The 12,880-nt window shown below is 26.9% G+C and overlaps 1 protein-coding gene across 5 annotated transcripts in view; it reads left to right on the top strand.

The window, feature by feature from the left end:
• Positions 1–12,880, top strand: part of LOC127284116 (putative uncharacterized protein DDB_G0282133) — a 62,506-nt gene that overhangs the window by 5,061 nt on the left and 44,565 nt on the right. For 4 of the 5 annotated variants that reach the window (XM_051309417.1, XM_051309414.1, XM_051309416.1 and 1 more), the window contains exons 2-6: positions 4,102–4,348; positions 4,773–4,855; positions 6,392–6,576; positions 6,661–6,701; positions 9,510–9,669. In XM_051309417.1, the coding sequence (XP_051165374.1) occupies positions 4,346–4,348; positions 4,773–4,855; positions 6,392–6,576; positions 6,661–6,701; positions 9,510–9,669 (472 nt within the window). In that variant the 5' untranslated portion in view covers positions 4,102–4,345. Of the gene's footprint in view, positions 1–4,101; positions 4,349–4,772; positions 4,858–6,391; positions 6,577–6,660; positions 6,702–9,509; positions 9,670–12,880 lie in introns of all 5 variants that reach the window. The other variant, XM_051309413.1, reaches the window with a different exon arrangement.

The raw sequence follows: 12,880 nt of genomic DNA on the forward strand, positions 1-12,880 counted from the left end.
ATATAAATACAAAAATCAAACAGGTTAAAAATTAAAATGCATTACACAATTAAAACCTTCAATAACTTTATCAAATCATAACGGATTTTTGCAAAACTTGGTACAGAAAGTATTTTGGAGTGATTGAATGTAAATACAAAAATAAAAGTCAAATTTTTTAAATTCAAAATGTCGGACTTTCCTAAAACTTATTTTTAAAAATGATCAAATTTGCTAACTCCAAATTCGTAATCAGCGACCCTGAAACCCCCTGAGTAATAATTTTCGAGCGAATCCAATGAATTTTTTAATTCTCGTCCGCCATTTTGAATTTTGAAAAACTGACTTCAAATTGGTAATTAGCGACCCCAAAAACCGTAGAATACCAAATTTTATTAAGATCCTGAAAAACTTTTTTCAACAAACCATTTGGCAAAAAAATTGAAACACTCCTTCGAGAGAACAGAGATTAAGTTTCTGCTTATTAATTACTAACGAGGATACGTATAGAAAGAAAAACTTTTTTCTATGTACTTTTATAATGTTAAAATAATAGTGTAATCAAATAAAAACAATTTTGTGTGGCTCTGATGTAAAAAAAAATTATTGAAAATACCGTTCGGATTTACCCCGGTTTTCTAATTTTCCTGGGTAAATACGAACGGTCTGATATTATTAATAAAATTTTACAGAAGGCAAAAATCAAAAATAGTTTCTGTTCTAGTATTCATAACAAACAATTATAAATAATAAAATGAATTTTTAGCTTCTTTTTCTTCAAATACGAGACAAAATACTGAAAGAGTGTCATCTTTGATTTTCAATCTTTTTCGCAATACTCGTTATCTTTGTTTATGCTGTTGCTAATTAACAAACGAAATATAGGATAATACTTAGAATCTCTTGAAGAGGATCTGAGGTAAAAATTCTCATATCGAACTTATTTTTAAAAATTTTAATTAAGCTGAAATAATTAGCGTTCATATTTACCCCCTGTTCGGATTTACCCCGGCTGACCCTACTGCAATGCATTTGTTAACGGAATTATGAAATTTAAATTTAATATTGAAACTTTTTAATAAAAAAAATACATAATTAATGAAGTTCTACAATTATTTTTCTTACACTGAAAAAATAAATTTTGAATCAAATAAACTCTATTTTAACCAATAATTTCATTCAATTACGGTAATTTAAAGAAATACAAATAAATATATATATTTTATAATATTTGAAGAAATTATTTGAATAATATAAAATAAAGAGTATCACAGGAAAAAAAAGTCTTACTCCGAGCATAGTCTAATTTTTAATTTTGATTAGAAAGTAGTTGATAACTAATATCAATCACAAATAATGGTTTAAAAATAAGCCGTTAAGGTCTTAATGAAAAACAAGATATTAATATGACAAATATTTAATTTTATTAGATTCAAATCAAGCCTTTGTGTTCTTGGACTCAATACAAAATTTTATTCGCTAGAATAAACCTCCATGAAATTGGCGTCGACGCTCAAAGTTGAAAATTATTTTTCATGGGACCAAAAATATCAAAACATTTTTTAAAAAGATTTAGGGTTCACACAATGTGTTAAGAAGTATTTTTCAAGGTATTATTTGGAGTACAAAATTTAAAAAAAGTAGTAATTTCTAAGCATATTAACCATAAATTTTCTTGAAAAATACATTTTTATTTAATAGAATTCATTATTTTTGACTGAATTGTTTGACTATACCTTTTGTCTGAATTGTTATTTAATAGAATTTCTGTGTTCTTTTCAACTTTGTTTTAAATAATCTCGAAAAGTTAAAGAAATAATCGAAATTTTTTTTAATATTCTATTTCAGAAGGGTTCAAATATTATAGAAAAAATTTCACATGTAGATAAGATTTTTATTTTCTATACTATGGGCTTTTAAAGTAGACAGTTGTAAAAATGATGCAAAAAACCATGTATTTTTTGTCTTCTAAAATCGATAACTTACGCAAAAAATTTTTCAGATTTTCGCAATTTCGTATAGTAACGTAGGCATTGTGTACCTATTGATTTCATGTTGTCGCAATGTAAGGCGATTTTTTCTACCTGAGTTATAAGCTTTCAAAGAGAGGAGCCTATTACTTTTGGCCCGATAGTAGAAAATCTATTAGAGATCACAGACAGTGTCAGTTCTCCTGTAAACAGCGTAAATTCGAGCAAGTGGCCACTGAATGAACTACGATTAAATATACATTATTTTACTATTTATTGCTTTGTTTTTATTATTTTTGCGTTAAGTTATAGTAAATGAGAAGAATAGCGTGATTTCTTGTACCAAACTAAATCCTTTTTTTTCAAAATTTTAACCCGAAATCATTTTTTATTTCAGAAAAAGATTCAAACCACAAAAAAACGTTCTTCGCCCACATACCCTTAACTAAATTTTTTTATTATTTTAAACACCACTTTAATAGACTATACGCTGAAAAAAAATTATTTAATTAAAATAATCAGTTATTTGACTATTATCAAATAATTATTTACTAGAACCAAGTAATTTTTATTTGAATAAATAATAAAATAAACTGTATTTGAACCAATAGTTTCTGTATTTGAAACAAATACCATTTAATTGATTCAAATAATAATCATTTGATACAAATAAATATTTATTTGATAATAGTCAAGTAACCACACCCCTAAACAACATTAATTTTATTAGGTTGAAATTTCACCGGTTCCTCTCCTTAAAAAGAATAAGCTTTTACAATAAATGCCCCGTGTTGGGGAATGTCGTAACAGTTATAATTAAGGCAATATGTATACATAATAAACATAAAAATTTTTAAAATCCAAAATTTTTCCAAAAATTCAAAATGTTATCGTATGTATATTTATTTTTTGTTCTGTTTTCAGTAGAAAAACAATTTTTTAGAAATTCATGCAATAAAATATTTATAACAATAACTATAGTATAAATTTTCATATTTTGCAAAACTGTTAAATTGTATTTTTTATTTATCGTTCGGAACTGAAAAACGTGTATTTAAAAAAAAATGTAAATCTTAAAAAAAATGTTGCCACACTTCACAAATTTTGACTTAATTTTGTTTTTGTTAAAACCAAATAACCGTATTAGGCCTTATTATTTTATTATATACATATTTTTAAAATATTAAAATTTTTTTTTTAACATTAGTAAAGCTCAAAAATAATGATAAATTAAAAATAATAATAGTACCACCCGCATCGAGGGAGGAATTTATAATTTAATACATTTTCATCCTAGATTGAAAAAATATAAAGTTTACTTTAAATAAAAATTTGTTTAAAAAATTATTTTTCCCATTTATGAAAATTCGATTTAATTAAAAATATATTATATGGTAAATGCACTAATTACGGTGCGATTCGAATGAAAACATCTTTGAAATAGAAAATTCAACATTTCTATTGTATAAAATATAAAAATCAATTTAAGATATTAAAACAAAAATTTAAACTTTATAAAAATCGATTACTTAAACAAATATGAGAAATTAAAACTAATACCGTAATTTTCTATTACGGCGCGTTTATATATCAATTACGGTGACCAAAATTACGTGTATTTTAAAGATACTTTTGCTCGCCGTAATTGAAGCCAATGGAAATCTTAAAAATGTTTCAATTACGGCGAGAGAAAAAATTTAATCTCAAATAATTGAATTAATAATTGTTTAAATGTGCATCCTTATTAGTAAATATATAAAAAAAAGATTAAAATAATTTTTTTTAATCATTTTGCAACAGTTATATTAAATATAATATAGTAATAATAGCTATTTTTATGAACACGCCGTAATTGGTGCACTTACCCTACTTTTTAATATAATATGAAATTCGGGTGAGTAGAAATTTTTGCCTTATATAAAAAATTTGATAGATATACATTTAATTTTGACAGGAGATTTTCATTTTATAAATTGTTTATTTTGTGAATATATGAATAGAATGTCTATTTGACCCAGTGGAGAAACTAATTTTAGAGAGCCTGATAGATAATCCATACATACATATATCTATATATATATATATGTATGAATGTTTGTTCTCATGTAGTAAATATGTTAAATATATATATTTTTTCTTTTGTGTTTCACAGTCCCAATAATACAAGACGAAATATTTTGAGCAATTCATCTTACAATTATACATCGACTGTGAATAAAGATGCAGATTATAAACGTTTGAATTACAAGTCACAGGAAAGTAACAGTTTTCTACAAAGAAGTGTTTCTGCAGACAATGTTGTAATTCGTACAAGGGGATTTAAACCATCTGACAGGCACGATCCAGCGAAACGAAATTTTCTTGAAAAACTTACTTCTAAAATACTTCATTTCGATATGGTAAGTTTTTTTTTTTTATTTTCTATTAATTTTCTTCTTATTAGAAAAAAAAAATTTTAAAAAATCATCAATTAAAAATAATAGAAATTATGAGAAAAGTTTAAATTTTTCCAGAATTACGAATTTTATTTTAAAAATTATAAACAAATTTTTTGTTTTTTAATTTTTTAAAATTATTTTATATAACTTTAAATATTAAATATTGTCAAGAAGAAAATAATTAACATTCAGTTAAAAACACTTTATGAAACTGTCATAGAAAATAGAAGAAAGTTTTCAAATAATCTTCAAAAGATTTAATAAATTTTTCACTTTTTGACTCAAATGTTTAAGAAAAATTAGAGAATTTCTTTATAAATAAATTAAATTTTTAAATTGTTTGAATTTTAATTAAAAATCTATTTTCTTTTTAATTATTCTATAGGAGAGCGGAGAGAGAACTCCAATAAATTTACAAAAATTGTTGACTCCGGCTACAGATGGAATTGAAAAGACGCACGTTAAAAATAGTAAGTTGCCATATATAATTTATATTGACAATTGACATTAATTTTATTCTCCATTATATATCATTTGTAATTTTTTTTTCTTTTTGCATTCTTTTTTAAATTCGTGAAATTATTTTTCATTTCACGAAATACTATTTAGCGTCAAGGAAAATGGTTGTCGAATTTTTGTTTCAGAAGGTGAAGCTTATTTTTATATCATTCCTGGAAAAATTCAAGTACTCCATTTTAAGGAATTTATATATATATAATATTAATTAGAAAAAGTTTTCTTTATAATTGTAATTAAAAAAAAAACAATAATTTTTTTTTTGCATGCACAAATTTTTGGGTAAGATTAACTTTAGTTAGAAATGGTGGTTTTTAATGATTAATTTTAATTACATATATATATATACACATATAGTAACCTATATATGACCGCTCAGCGATTAGACGAGGGCGAGATTGTTGGTCCTAGCGGAGAGACACGAAGAATACTTTTTTTTATTAACATATAAATAAACAATTTAAAAAATTATTTAAAATACAAATTTTTTGAAAACAAAAATTATTTTTAAATAGATACCAGATTTCAAAACGAGAAAAATATATTTTTTGTTTTTAAATTTGTATAACAGGATCTCGAGAAAAAATATTTTTTTAAGACAACTAAAAATTTTAATTGTTTATAACTTTATCAACAAAAAAAAATATATATATTTTCAGAAATTTATTTTGATCACAGTAGGGTTAAAAAAACATTTAACATTGAACATTAAATTTATTAATTTTAGGTAATCCGTTTGAGACATTCTGACTCATATGTAAATTTATCAACTTTTTCTATAATGAATCAGTAGAATGATTATTGAAAAAAAATTATATTTAAAATTAATAAGACTTTTTATGGTTTTTATTAATTCAATCAGTGAAATATTCACGTGACGCGAAGATAGCGCTCCTAGTGTTCACTGTCAGTAATTCTAAACGCCGTACAGTGTCAATTAATTTCATTCTGCTTTGTTGATTTTTTTTTGTCAGGTGCATTCGTTTAGATTAAAAAAGTCATTAATATATTAAAATTAAAAGGATCATTTTATTGTTTATATATGGAAAAAATACTAAAATACTATTGGTTTACTTAACATCAAGAATTAATAAAATTTTACTAATTCAAATTTAGAGAGAGTTGATAAATTTTTATAATGTGATGTATTTAACAAATTTTTCAATTTATTTGTAAAATTTTCTCTTATTATACCATGGTTGTCCCCCAGTTTCCATACAGTTTAATTTTGAAAAAAACATTTATAAAAAAAAATTATTTCTTTTTATTTTTTTTACTTAAACTAATAAGTCTATTGCATGACAAAAAAGGAATAAAATATTATTGAAAAATAATTAAAATTATTATACAAGATATTTGTAAAAATAGACGGAAACTGGAACAACGACGGTACTTTTTGTGTGGAATGAAAGTTAAGATTTTTAATGAAAAATAATTGTTAGTCCATGTATTATTAATTTGTTTATTTATTTAATTACTTTCTTTTTTTAAAGAAAAAATGTTCGCCTCTTCTTACTTCTACGCTCCTACCCATCCAACGGTAGAAGATCAAGTAGAATTAGCCCGAAGAATTTCAAATTCATTGAGCGATGTGAAGAATATGAAAAGCAAGGGACAATCAATGTATGTTAATCGAAAAAAACGATCAGTAAAATGGATTCATGAAGGCAATGGCAAGTATTATTGAAAACCATATTAAATCAAATATAATATAAAATGAGAAAATTGAAATTAACAGAAATAAATTTTTTTTATAGGAACTGAAGAAGAAGAGGACTCTTCTACTCCAATCCATAAGGTATTTAAATGTTTTATTTTTACTTACCTGTTGTTTTTTTGTCTTTTAAAGAAAATTAAAAAAAATTAATTAACAATAAAAACAGTAAATTTCAACAAAAATCAATTTTATTTTTTTTTAATCAAAAAAAAAACTTCGGTACGAACAATTTAAAAGTTTGAAAACTAAAATCCATCAGGTACAACCAAAGATATAGCATTTTTTTTAAAAAAAGTACCAAAAAAAAATTCAAAATTTAATATGGTGGAAAATTTTTGAAATATATTTGTACATTTTATTTTGTAACGATAGAGTATCGTAGTATAGTGGCACTTTCTTCCCCCACCACTCGCTGTCACCTAGCTGCTAGTGATATACCTTTCGTCTCGCACCATTTCCTCAGTCTTTTTCCGACTCGTCTAGAGGTGCTTCTCTGACTCACTCCTGGTTAACTGGTGCTCAGTAGAGGTGAGTCTCTCTGAACACCTCTCCATAAGCTCGTCACAGCAGGAATTTCTGTAAATGTAATAAAAATCATCCGCTCTTTTCTTAAAGACAGAAATTTCAACGTGAAAATTGAAGACATCTTGTCTTCAAATAAACCCTTACAATCAGGAGTTTCTCAAGCGTCAGTCCTTGAACCAATATTATACAACTTGTATACTTATGATATACCAAAAAACGGCTACTCACAAAAAGCACTATTTGCAGATGACACTGCCATGATTGGACAATGTCGTTGCCCAAAGTTAACTATAAGGAGACTGCAAGATTCTCTTAATGAAGTGATTAGCTGGATGGATAAATGGAAAATAACCATCAATAAAGATAAAACTCAGGCTGTTTTTCACACCAAAAGAAATTCAAAACCACCCGGAATGATCAAAGAAATTGACAAAAGCATCTCTTGGTCCAATTCTGCCAAATATTTGGGAATCCATATTGACCGTAAATTAACTTGGTGCAAGCACACTGATGAGATCAAGAAAATAGGCTTTATAGCCATAAACTCGTTAGGACCACTCATTAAAAATCCTAAACTCAACCTAGAATCGAAGAGACTTTTATTTCTATTCATAATTCGACCAGCAATAATCTATTGCATCGGCACCTGGGGTTCTGCGGCTGATACTCACATTGATAAATTCAAGTCATTCATAACAGGCTACTAAGATTAATAACAAACGCTCCTTGGTTTGTTACCAATGCTTAACTTCATAAAGATTTAAAAATTCCCACCATACGCAAATATGGTCGTGATTTGGCCCTAAAACTGTTTAATCAAGTTGAAAATCATGAAAACCAGATTCTTCAAAACATACTCAAATATAACCCTAAAGACTGTCGTCCTCGACGGAGGCGCCATCGCATAGTAGAAATACTTGATGAGGGTCTACAATAATTTCTAAATAGACTATCTTCAAGGATCCAAATTTCCTTCAATATTCGATATCAAGGGTAAAGATGCTAAAGCATCAACCTAAATATTTACACCGGAGCCTTCCTTACTTCCTAGAAGGAGCTGTACTTGTTCCTGTAGACGCTCCTGCGGAACTGTAACACCCTTCGCCTTCCTTCCTCGTGGTGAACCGGACTTTCTATGGACGCTTCCGTGGAAGACTGTTGAACCAGGTTACTCAATCACTTCTACCAGGACCGTCCTTGTCGAGTAGAGTCGCTCCTCTCTTGACAAAGATGATGCACTAGGTCGATTCCCCATCTCGAGGCGCTTCTCGGGTGGAGGAGACACCTGGTGAATATTACTTTGCACTAGCTGCGCGTCGGGCATGAATATTGGAACCGAATCCAATATCTACACTGAGAGAAGTTAAACACAGATTTCGTACTAAACACACGTTCAGATAGTGTACCTAACCTTTCGAGCAACATCGGTTCTAAATTGTATCGCAGCTGCGCTTTTTGGTGGACAGATACTGTACTAAATCGTTTGTCCAACAAGTTAAGTCAGAATCTGTACTCAATTGGCGCTGCTGCTGTTCGATTTTAGTACTGCGTCTGCACATGATTGAGGTACAATATCTGTCCCTCAAAAAATGCAGATGTTGCGTTAAACTTCTCTCAGTGTAGCTTCTTCCGGATTACGAATAATAATCGACCTAGCGTGCACGACCCTAGTATCCGTCCGTACCGCCGTCTAGGGGGTAAATTCTAGAAAGTACCTCACGCGAAAGTAATATGCGTCGTCCTGATCAACATCTTCGCGAACGTGTAAATATGTTTAAATCCGTTTTATTCTGGATTAATGACGAGCGCGATTGGAGCTCAGCGAACGCTCCTCTAGAATAGCTATAGTTCTTTCATCGTTATGTTTTCTAGAGATTAGTATTTTATTTGCATTGTATAAATTCTTTCGTTCTTATATTTGTAATAATTCATTTTTGTATATTTTATTATTCTTTTATTTAAACAATATATTCTCTTTCGAAGGTTTAAATAAAGACTCGTCAATGACTACGCCTCTCCTCTATACATCATAGTAAGAAATAGTTCCGAAATTAATCGAAACATAGATGGCGCTTCACGCCATCTACCGAGATTTGAAGTAACTAGTCAAAATAGGTACCCGGACTCCATCCGGCGAGCAAATCCTTTGGCAATAAAAGTTAGATCATTACAATTTATTACCACCAAAAGATAGAATATACCAAATTACAATCAAATCTAAAAAATTTATAAAAAATTTTGTGTTGAACTGATGTAAAAATTTATTCATCTAAAGCGCACAGAACAAAAAAAAATTTCGATTTTTCGTACTAGAATTTACCTATAGTTTACGGTATTGACAATTTTAACATTCTTTTTTTTTAGGACAAACTTCCTTTAAAGTGTGTAATGAATCCTTGTGGAAAGGTCCTTGACATCAATGGAATTCAGGCTCTTGGAGAGGAAGTCAATATTGAAACATTTCCTTCACATCCGGAAAAACTGTTCGATATTGTTCGTGACTTGAATAATCAAAGGGGCCGAGGTAAGTGAATTGGTCAATTTTTCTGTAAATTATGTATACATTTTTATTAAATTAATTTTTAAAATATCACATAAATTTCTAATTAACGGAATTTTTAACAAAATTTTCAATTCTTTTTATCGAATTTCCAATTATCTGAAATTTAATTTAGCCGAATTTTCATTTTTTATAATATAGATCAAAATTTTTAAAACTGATAGTCTAAAATTAACAAATTGAATTTTTAATGTTAAATATTTTTTGACTCCTACTGTGATCAAAATAAATTTCTGAAAATAGAACGAAAGCAATTTTGTTTTTAAAGTTATAAACAATTGAAATTTTTAGCTGTCTTAAATAAAAAAAAATGTCTCGAGATCGATTTGAAAAATTTAAAAATAAGTTATTCTCGTCTTGGAATGTGGTATTTAATAATAATTTTTGTTTAAAAAAAATAATGACAAACACAGTTCTAAGACAAGAAAAGGCTATTATTGTTTTTTCAAATTTTTCAAGTGGATCTCGAAATTTTTTTTTCAGACAGCTAAAAATTTTAATTATTTAAAACTTTAAAAACAAAAATTTTTTTTCTGATATCTATTTTCAAAAATATATTTGATTACAATAGAAATAAAAAAAATTAAAGCGGTGGTCTGTATTTATTACATGGACAGGGAATTTGGATCGTGACAACGTCTTTTTTAATTAATTAAAATATATTTTATAAGATTATTATTTAGTATTTATATTGTACATAAACACACTGAAAAAAAGGGGCGCATGATTATCTTCTAAAAATCATTAGTCAGAATTTACATTTTATCGAATTTCATTTGTCATAATTAGTTTTGAGCCGAATTTTTATTTGTTCGAATTAGTATTTTGCATAATTTTCATCACACCGATTTTCTATATTAAAGAATTTTTATATAACCGAAAATTCACTTCACAAAATTTTTATTTGTTCGAATTTTTATTTGCTCGAATATTCATTTAACATAATAGGCATTTTAAATAATTTTCATTGGGTAAAATTTCATTGCATAGAATTTTCTTTCAGATGAATTTTCATTTGTTCGAATTATTATTTGATATAATTTCCATATAACCGATTTTTCATATACAGAATTTTTACTTAACCGAAAAATCATTTAATAGAATTTCTAATTGATAGAATTTTCATTTGTCCGAATTTGCAAGTGGCCGAACAAACAATCGACAGAAAGATTTCGGCACGATTCACAATTTTATGGATAATTTTTGATTAGTTGATTTTAAAAATCGCGACGAAATCTTTCTGTTGATTGTTTGTTCAGCCATTTGCAAATTCGGACAAATGAAAATTCTCTCAATTAGAAATTCTGTTAAATGATTTGTCGGTTAAGTAAAAATTCTGTAGTATGAAAAATCAGTTTGATGAAAATTATGCAAAATACTAATTCGAGCAAATAAAAATTCGGCTCAAAATTGCTGAAATTTTGCACCAGAATAATATGAAGACATAACCTCAATTATAGATTTACTCTGTTTAAGAATTGTGGTGGACCAGTTAATTATAACAATTCTTGAACAGAATACATCCATGATTGAGGTTATGTTTTGATATTATTCTGGTGGAAAATTTCAGCAATTGGCAATACTGTGACTATATACTATGTACACAGGCAACGATACGAAAACAAAACAAAGTGACAGCTTCGGCAGCCATGTTTATTTTGACTATTATACATATATAGGTATATAGTGGATACTGTCAGCAGTGGCGCTGTATACTAACATATGTTAAATCTTTAACCGGTCGGTAACATAGAAAATTATAAAAAATTTCATTTCCAAATTTGACAAAAATAAGTTTGGCATCGAGATTAGATCGAAAGTAATCGAATAACACAAAAATCTTGAAAATATGACTTATAGTTTTCGAGTTCTGGCCGGCGATATGAACGCCAATTTTTCTGACTGGCTGCCTAGACCTCGGAGTAAGACGTTGTCAAGTCAAAAAATTTAACATTAAAAATGAATTATACTTTTTGATAATTTTTGTTGATCCGTTTGAGAAATTGTGATACATATTAAATTTAAAACTAATAAAAAATAATTATGAGAAGCTAAAAATAATTCAATAGTAAAATTGAGTAAAATAAAAATTTTACTTATTTATCAAAAATTAGACATTAAAAATTCTGCCAAATAAATATTTAGTAGAGTAAAATGTGGCATGAATTTTATATAAAAATCCAATAAAAAAAATGGTTTTTTATGAAAAATTTTGCTAAATATATGTAAATGTTTAACGTCAATTTAGGGAAGAAACACGACAATTCAGGTGAGTGTTGAGAAACATGACATTCTAGAAAATATTTGAGAAACCTGACATTCTAATAAAGATATTTTTTAATTAACTGTTTTGAAATGACAGGTATATTTTATTTTTTAAAAATATCTGGGTCAGAATTTCTCAAACGGATCACCTAAAATTCAGAAATTTTTTTTTTAATCAAAAATCATTTCTTTTGACTCCTTACATGGTAAAAATAAGTCCCTGAAATTTTTAGGTCAAAAAAAATTTTTTGTTAAAGTTATAAACAATTTAAATTTTTTGCAGTCTTATTTTAAAAAAATTTTTTCTCGAGTTCCTGTTCACCAATTAAAAAAAAGCGTTTTTTCTCGTCTTAAATTGTAGTTTCTAAATATAATTTTTATTTTGAAAAAGTTTCATATTTAATAGATTTTTATATTATTTATTTATAAAATGTTATTAAAAAATAGTGTTCTTGACATTCTACAGAAAATTAATTTTTTTTTGAATTCCCCACACAATTTTGTGTAAGAAACCGTTGAGAAAAAAAAATGAGACTAAAAAAAAATTTCTAAATTTTAAGTGATCCGTTTGAGAAATTCTGACCCATCTCACGCTAAAAACCATTTTTTAATTTGAGGTTAATAACCTAAGGGTGTCTAATGGTTAGGGAAGTCAGGGAAATGTCAGGGAATTTCAGAAAATTTCATTCAAAGTCAGGGAAATTTCTGTAAATTTTTACAAAAATTTAAATTTTTTGTGAATTTAAAAATTTTTAAATCTAAAAAAACTTGAATGGTTTTTATTACCATTTGTTACTACCATTAGAAATTAATTTATTGTTAAATATGTCATTAATCATATTTTTGTCCAAAAAAAAGCAAAAATAAGGTTATTAAAAAGTCAGGGAAAAATCAACAAATGTCAGAGAGG

Source organism: Leptopilina boulardi, unplaced genomic scaffold (assembly GCF_019393585.1).
Source record: "Leptopilina boulardi isolate dan_hultmark-lab unplaced genomic scaffold, ZJU_Lbou_2.1 LbouV2_318, whole genome shotgun sequence".
Taxonomy (NCBI): Eukaryota; Metazoa; Arthropoda; class Insecta; order Hymenoptera; family Figitidae; genus Leptopilina; species Leptopilina boulardi.